General features: G+C 36.1%; 1 protein-coding gene across 1 annotated transcript; it reads right to left on the bottom strand.

Moving 5' to 3' along the window:
• Positions 1 to 4,149: 4,149 nt before the first annotated feature.
• Positions 4,150 to 8,039, bottom strand: LOC110449596. Its single transcript, XM_021496550.1, has 4 exons — positions 7,808 to 8,039; positions 5,475 to 5,549; positions 4,561 to 4,636; positions 4,150 to 4,429 (listed from the first exon to the last, which is right to left on the bottom strand). Exons 1-4 carry the CDS (start codon positions 8,037 to 8,039, stop codon positions 4,150 to 4,152), a joined length of 663 nt encoding a protein of 220 aa, XP_021352225.1.
• Positions 8,040 to 9,023: the final 984 nt, after the last annotated feature.

Genomic DNA, 9,023 nt, shown 5'->3' with positions numbered 1-9,023 from the left:
GTGTGTGAAAGTGTTTTATATATATATATATAGTATAGAGTGTCACCTTGTGCACATATTGAGCAAATGATAACTGGTTTGACGGGTAATGCACTTTTTATACCCAGCGAGACCCATACTCGTTACCAAGCAAGGACAAACTAAAATGTCGGCACTTCCTTAGGAAGATATGGGGAAGATCACTAAACCAGAAATAACATTTTTTTGTTATTTTTTTATTAATCTCAATTGAAAGCTTATTAACTTGCGCTGTCAGCTTTAAGTCTCCTTAAGCATGATACAGTTGGCCAATTAACGCTATGCTTTTATCATTCTGCTGCTTTTCACGTGAAGAGAATTTGTATAGATACTTTTGTAAATTATGGTTTTATCTGGGAGGAGATACAAGAGCATTTGATGTATATATTTCATTCTGAAATAAAATCTTTATAAAACCTTATTTGTTTTTGAAACTTTTGTCACTACTTTGTTTATGGTTCGATATTTGCAAGTCCACAGAAACATTACAAGGACATTTGAAGGCTTATNCAAATTAAATATGTAATGTTATAAAGAGTTATCATACCTGTTACGACAATATGATAATCAAATCATTGAGAAAGACATTACATGACATTTATTTCCAAACTACTGGAGAGGTTTTATCCTAAATGTAGCGGTAGCATCTTTAAGCTCATGGGGAACAGAACTTATACAAATAATAATAAGTTTAGGTTCTTATATAACGCTTTATCACAACCTAGTTCGTTTCATAGTGGTTCACAAATTATTATCCGTGGTTATAGAGCCTTTGCAACCAGCAAATATCTTTCTCAACTCCCTGGAGAGCAAACAGCTGGTGTTGCCATTTCAGCGCTCACAGCTAACATTCAACAATTCTAGCACTGCCAAACCACGTACTCATTTACAGCTGATTAGACTGGAACAAGCGGAGTAAAATGTCTTGCTCAAAGATACAACACAATGGCGTGACGTGACTCGAACCCGCAACCCTTCTGTCATGAGCCGGGCGTCCTACCACTAGACTATAGTGCCTCCTAAATAAAGGGGATGACCCGACTAGAGGCTGAGAAGCTAAGTACATCTGAAGTTTCCATTGGCTGATAGCACTCAAACTAAATACACTCCTCCCTTAACAAAAGTGCTTGCTTTGGATGGTTTTTCAAGGTCAAAGTCATTGTTACTATTGGTTTCTACTTAATTGTTGAACACTCGAGTTTCATGCACTGCTTCCTTTAGAAAGTGGTTGCTTGCGACTGTTTTTCAAGTCAGAATTTCAATGGTCAATATCACTTGCTGTAGAAAACAATAGGGAGTCAGCACAATTCATGTGGGACAATAAAGCTTATACACCGTTATCCGAAATCCTAGCTTGGGAAAGCTTTTGAGGGCAAAATCTCAAAAGTCCATGTCACTGTTGTCATGTCCACTTGCAGGGACATGAGAATTTGTTACAGCTATATTTGGACCTAAACTAAAATGTTCAGATTCATTTTACATGTCACAAGTGTTTAGATAGACTTTTGGTAAAAATGACACCCCCAATCATCAAAAACATTTCTAGTTGATCTACGGGTAAATGCTTAGTACCGTTAGAAAGATGGATAGTTTTTCTTTTAAAAACCTCCTTTATGCACATAAAATGTATTCTCCTTCCGCGGACATGATCTCCATTTGCTTCAAAAACACACGCTATCTCAAAAAGTTTTTCGCAGTCATCGTGCCACTTCTTTGTATAATATTAATGATGGTAACGTCAGCCACTTGCGGCGACTCTCGCGGATCGTGGTGTGATTGGCTGGAAGCGCAGCCTTTTTTTTCGCTAAACCAACCAACACTGCATGTTTCGGCACGAGGCTGACGTCAACTTTACGTGGAAAAGTATCTATCTTTGCAGCGGTACTTTAAGTAGATCAACTAGAAATTTTGTTTTTGATGCAAGAAAGTTAGGTGGGGTCGACTTTTCGACATCGAGAGCTTCCCACCCTTCTCGTTTATATTTGTGATCTTTGGGGGTGTCATTTTTACCGAAAGTCGATCTTAAGATGTAAAATTACTCTGAACACTTTAGTTCAGGTCCAAACTTTGAGATATTAATACCACGGAATTAGATTGTTATCTAAGTCCGTGGTAATACACAGTTTACACAACTAAATATCTTGCCTGTGAATTAAAAGGTATGTTAGTTACATGTAGTTCTTACCACATTTTATTATAGCCAAAGGGCATTTACGTTACCTACCTGGTGAACTACAGTTGTCATTATCTCAGAGGTGTTACCTGTGAATGTCGTGGCCAAAGGGCATTTATAACCGATCATCCAACTAACACAGGTAGTATGGCGTACCGGTGCGTTTCTTTTTGTCCCAGTGTTCGGGGAAAAAATGTTGTTAAAAGTGTTAAAGTAAATTTCAACAGCGTTTATATTTGTATTTGACATGCGTTTAGTAACATGGACCGAAAACTGACGAAGTTAATAAGGTAAAAATGTGTGTGAATCATATACGATATTAGTTTTTTGATGAAAATTCTGAATACTACAGTGTTGTTATTTTTGTAGCAATGGAGGTGATGATATGACATCTATTGCATAGTTTAAAATACCAACATGAACATTTGTTTAGCAACCTTTTTTAAATAAAATATATCTTCAGGGGCGGATCCAACAACTCGTGATGACTTTACTTGTGGCACACTATTTTCATAATAAACCTTCCAATATTAGCATAGATCCTAACTAATCAAGTTCCTGTTTATGGAAATTGTGTTTTAAAACAAACGCAAAACCAATGCCGTGAAGCCTAATTGAATTGAATATCACAAGCCTGGCAAAATTCTTTTCTATTTCGAGTTTGAATTTTACGTATAATTTGAAGCTAGCGATGAGTGGAGATTTAGGAACCTGTTTCTTTTCTGAAAAGTATGCATAGAATATGAAGCAATATTTGTTTGTGTCTGGGTTTTGGGTAATTACTTCAAGCCACACCTGAGTGACGAATCTGTTTAATTATTTAACTAGATATTGTACATTTTTTAACCGTTGTTCAACGGAGAAGGCAAATAATATAATGCCTCAGAACGGTATACTTTTTCATATATTTCAAAACACCCCAAAGAGGATTATTTTTTGCTAATTCCATACAAAGTGTAAAAAAAACATGTTACTGATTTTAGGTGAGATGAAAAAAAATCATGAAATGGGGAAGGGTCATTTTAATTTTCGTATCCCGATTTCAGCCGACATCTAAAGCAATATTTCAAAGAAACAAATGTTTCAAACTATCATAATCTAATTTAATCGTGACAGTGACAGTTTGATCGACACTAGACATACATTAGTTGTTCACGTATACTCGTTGGTATACAAACTAACTATACTGTCCGGCGTTTTTACTTTTCAAGTCCAAATTGAATGAAAGTTTTCGCGTTCCATGTCTACGTGCTATAATACTACGTCAAACTCAGATGCAAAATTTGTTTGGTAAAACTTTCACTTTTAGACGTCGATATGGGGATATGTAACGTTATGATGGATTATGATAAGGTATTAAGTATATGTTAATGGATGATTCGGTATTTATTAAAGTATATTACAGGTTTCGCTTATTTTTACAAAATGTAAAAAATTGTGGCCAAAATCCTTTAATGTTTTACCAGAAACGTGCTGTGAAAAGTGAGGAGCTAGCAAGTTTGCAAACACAAATGGCATTGACCAAATTACAAGGTAAGGGATCAAATGTGTAAAAAAACACTTTCGAAATACGAACGACCGTTGATTGCTGAGAACATGGCCTCGTTGATATGAAGACTACCAAGTCAACTTTCAAGGTCACACTTAGATAAAAGGTGTTAACTGAATTATTTTGAATGAATCTAGCAGTACCCTCACCTCACTTTAATTGTTTCAATGGAATCGTAAAGACTTCAACTATTATGCTGCATTGCCAAATTTTACACAAGTGTTCAAATGTGTCTTCATGAGTGAATGAGTTAATTGATAGTTTGATTGGGATAAGTTTTGAGATCCTTTACGTTCAGTGGTCATTTGCTGCGTGTGAAATTAGAAAAAGAGTAATATGAGAGAATATATAAATATTTGTTTTGAAATATTTCATAAACATGCAAGATACTAAATATTTTCTCAAATATTTATTTCATACAAACTACACAAGATATAAATTTGTCTTGCTGGTATGGAGGACATCGCAGGGAACCACAAAACGCTTTGACGCCAAGAAACATTTTACCATTGTCGTCACTATTAGCTCCTCCAACGAGAGGCTGTGCGTTCTTGTCTACACATACGTATTGGGAAGCAGCTACGTGTGCATATAGGACCCTGACGCCAGTGACCCACTGTAAGCCTTCGTCCAGCCGCTGTAGCAGGTCGTCCTTGCCGGTATCATTACAGAGGAAACAAAGGAAGTAGATCTACAGACCGCACAGGGAACCTCTTCATTGTGTGATTGTGGCCCAAAGAGAGTATATCCATTGAAAGATTCGTACTCTGCCCCATAGAGCCTCCCCGTGTAATCATCCGGTACAACTGTTGTCTGTTACCATTCCGGATCAGGTGGCAGACAAAGATAGTCAACTGCTGCTCCACTGTGGTCATACCAGGAACCTCCTGCATAACCTAACACAAATGGGCTCCTATTTATAAATACGCCACATTTTTAAAGGAAATTAGTGTAGTTTGATGAACAAATCTTAAACAAAAATATCGTTTCTTTTAAAACACTTCTAGTCCAGAACGGCTAACTCCATTTTTGTAAAATTTAGTATAGAATATTGTTGGTCAAACAAGGGCCAGAGGGACAGACGCAATAGGGGCAGTGGAGGTAAATCTTTAAAATTCTTCGCCTTCTATAAGATTGAACGTATTTAAATCATGTTTGATTTTGAACAGCTGTGGCATAGGGGACAATGTTTTATAAATTGGGGATGTGAACCCTATAGAGGTAGGAGGACGGGGGCTTATTTCAATGGAATAAGTAATGCAATATATTAACAGTTGGGCTCCCCATCCTATGTCCATATATGCATATACTTGACATCATTAGACAATACATTTATGCTACCACAAATTGCTCTAGCGTCTGTTCCCATCCAAAGGAAAGGGGTATAATAGGGAAATCAGGTCATTACCTAAATGACTCAGGATTTCCACCCTATTACTACATATATTATTGCTTGGCAGGCATGAAGAGACAAAACATTTCTACCAAACCAAACACGGACTTACTTCCTGGGGTATAACTTATAAACTGTTCAAATCCCCATCACATCATCATACATAATGTATATACATACTAGTGTTGTTAGGACTAGACTCGTATCTCGCACCTTAGTACTCACTCCCTGTGTCATAACATCGAAGCAGTTAACGTTCTCATCTTATATCTTGGTTTAAACTTGCTAGGGATGAAGAGACAAGACACTCCTGTCCTTAGGTTATAGGGTTACAAACTTACCAGAATATACGAGTTCCGTCAGATTGGCAGGACAGTCGGTCCGTCCCCAGCGAACAAACGTGGATCCCCCACCGACTATAACAAATGAGAAATCGTGTTCTGATTATATATGGAAAAGAATACTGAGTGACATTTATGCACATGTATATAGCGAGTAAGTGTTTTAAACATTCATGTCATAATTATGTAGGCAAAAAGCTGGATAGTTCAAAGTGTTAAGACAAAACAAATAGGCTATAGCCAAAACACCGAAAAAGGATCAAATTGTTTGAATGAAAAAGTAAAAGTAAAATATTATAGTCTTTGAAGTTGTTTCCAGTGATACTTTTTTACTCAATTCCAAGGTCACATAGGTGTTATTCCAATTGGTCTGTATGTTAATGGTGTAAATTGCTATTATATTGTTACAGTGAGATTTGAATGAATGACCTAAACCATCTTTGAAGATCAGATTATTACAGTAAGTTAAAGCCTTCCTATAAATTGTTATAAAGTGTAGTCTACCAGGTAATACAATCTCCCAAAAATACTGATAATTTGTAAAGTACCATACTTTAACCTATTTAAGTTTGACCAAGACCTATTTAATTGTCATAGATGCGGGTTGATACAGGCCGATTGGGTCTCTTGTTTCAATGGTTTGAACGCAAAATGGATTTGAATGGTTCCTTATTACAACAGAGTGTGGTAGTACATGCATCAACTGATCATTCAAAATTTAATATAGATTTATGAATTAATATATCCTGCAATGAATATTTTTTTTATTTTTTTATTTTTTTTAAATAATACATGTCTCTTGATTTGTGTATTTTATTTATCTTTAAGTTCTTATTTTTAAGGTTTTAAACTTTCATGTATATTCAAAAAAACTTTTTAATATGGCCGCCATGGCAGCTGTCTTGAGAATATATTTCGAGTTTTAACTCAATTCTGCTAAACCAATTTAGCTGAAATGTATTTGAAAATAATTGGAATGTGATGTGTGGCTTAGATTTGCTCTTGTAACTATAGAAATTAAGTATTTAAAATTAAAATTAGATATGGACTCCATGGTATCCATCTTAATTTTTTCCCCCTTTAACATAATTTCTATTGAGCTCATTAGGCTGAACTGTATTTGGAATGATAATGACATAGTAGTGACTGGACTTTGTAGTTTTAGAACCGATCAGAATTCCAGAATGACCGTAAAGGACATCATTTTTAAAATTTATTTTATAAGCTCGAATGCAGACCAGATCTTGTAGTGTTAAAGCAAATTTGAAATCCAATAGCACAGTAATTGTAGCAATATTAAAAATATATTTCAACGTCAACTCAGGACCGATTTCGCTGACATGTTATAGATTAATGATCGGTGTATGATTTTTGTTTTTAATTATTGTTCCAATTCCTTTGGATTTGTTTCGCCGATTGAATGGGGAAATAAATCATGTCTATATTCAGACAGATACTTGTTATTTTAGCGCTGATTGAAATCCAATATAGCCGCTATATAGACGCCATCTTGAAAATCTTCTTGGAACTTAAACTCCAATGTATCTGCACCGATTTCAATAAAATTAAATTGGAGTTTTTGATCCAGAGCAATTCTTGTTACTTAGAAAATTGATTTGAAATTCAATCTGACAGACATAAGTACGCTTTTTAAACTTAAAATAATATTTTGATAGACCAATTTTGCTGAGTTTCTGCTGCAAATGGAAATGGGGTCACCGCTTCGTGGCCAAGGATCACGCGCATGTCGGATACGCGACCAGGGCCATAATCAATGAAGTCAACGAGGGGGAGCAACGGCGCTGCAAGATGGCGTTTTCCTTAGCAACGGTGCCGCCATCTTGATCCTGGTCAGTTTTACTTTCAGGTTTAACTGAGATTTTTTAATTTGATACGGAGAGTAACTTTTCATGACGTCATCGCGTTGTTTTACTTTTGTTGAGCCGAAAAATAAAAGTACCTCAGAAAACCCGATAGAAAAACTGACAGGTGTCACCGCTTCGTGGCCAAGGATCACACGCATGTCGTATACGCGACCAGGGCCATAATCAATGAAGTCAACGATAAGCGGGTTAACCCATGCACGCTCGACGCAGGTCAAAATAACCAGATGGCAACTCCGTTGCTAAGGGATATTAGCACACACACACACACGCACCAAGACACATAATTACTACGTTTACATATACAATCCAGACTCTTAACGATATACGTGCACACCTTCGCCAAGCTGAAGAGCAAATAGTATGGTTAGGACTTTTCTTTTTTATGACACACTTTAAAATTCAACATATTATCTGTCTATCTTCAATTATAGTAATTAAGTAGCTTACCGTTGTTTGACTGTGAAAGTTGGGTTTTTAGAGAGAATATTTCACCAGTTTGTGTCTCTACCGTGACCTGGAGGGTCTGTAACTCTCCCTGGAGGTGGGTTATAAGCTGGTGGATGTAGTCTGGGTCATTCAGGAGAATCCTTTTGTTAGAGTCATGTTTGCAATGACCACAAACTATGAACACATAGAAGACGAATACTACTAAACTGATTCGGATACGGTTAAGCACCATTTTACGTCTATACCGATTCCCTTTAGCTAACAAAATGGCAACAACAATTCGTGCAAAGGTTATCATTCAGGAACTGACACTACGTCAAAAATGGGTCAGTGCATAGGTGTGCAACTTTGGGTGTAACAAAGAAAAAATCCCACGAATCTTGTTTACGATAGAAAAGTTATATACTGTGGGACGCTTGTTTTTGTAAACATTTATTTTAGCGATTGTTCTCCCAACAACGTATTCACGAAGATTTGAATTTACGAAAGAAAAAAGTACATCAATAGCTTTAATTGTGGCTCAATGAATATTCGCGATATACATCCTTAGATGATCGATCCTACTTGCAAATTTGAACGAAAGGAAATCGCAGATTAAAGTAATTTCCAATTTATCTGCCACTATTCAAAGAGTATTAAAGGGACATCAACACTAAAAAAATGATATTGATAATACAAATATTATTCCAAACAATGCAGAAAACAAATCCAAAAGTCAGCTATTGTGTTTTAAGGGTATATTCCCATTATCTCTATTATAGACAAAAGGAATAATCAAATAAATGAAGTACAGTTGTTTGCGTAAGTTTCAACAGCTTTACGAAGTTAATTTGTCACTTGCAAGATGAACATGTACGGACAAACTAATAGGTGACTGTCATTTTGGTTTTAGACCACATCATTCTACTGAAACAGTACTTCTAAGTGATTTTGATAAGGGCTATCTTAAGGGTGTCCTTTTTATTGACCTTCGTAAGGCCTTTGATACGGCAAATCAGAAGGTAATTTTACACAAGCTGTATGCACATGGTGTCTCTCAGTCAGCTCTGCAATTTTGGAGTCTTATCTCTCTTAGAGGACACAGGCTGTAAGTTTCGGAAATATTTAGTTCGACTTTCTATCAATAAATATTGGTGTCCCACAGGGCTCAATTTTGGGACCACTGATGTTAATATTAAATATAAATGATTATCCAAAGTGTCTAAAGCATGCAACA

This window comes from Mizuhopecten yessoensis, unplaced genomic scaffold, assembly GCF_002113885.1.
Source record: "Mizuhopecten yessoensis strain PY_sf001 unplaced genomic scaffold, ASM211388v2 scaffold4701, whole genome shotgun sequence".
Taxonomy (NCBI): Eukaryota; Metazoa; Mollusca; class Bivalvia; order Pectinida; family Pectinidae; genus Mizuhopecten; species Mizuhopecten yessoensis.
The sequence above is the reverse complement of the archived record's forward strand: the minus strand, read 5'-3'. Positions and strand labels throughout refer to the sequence as shown.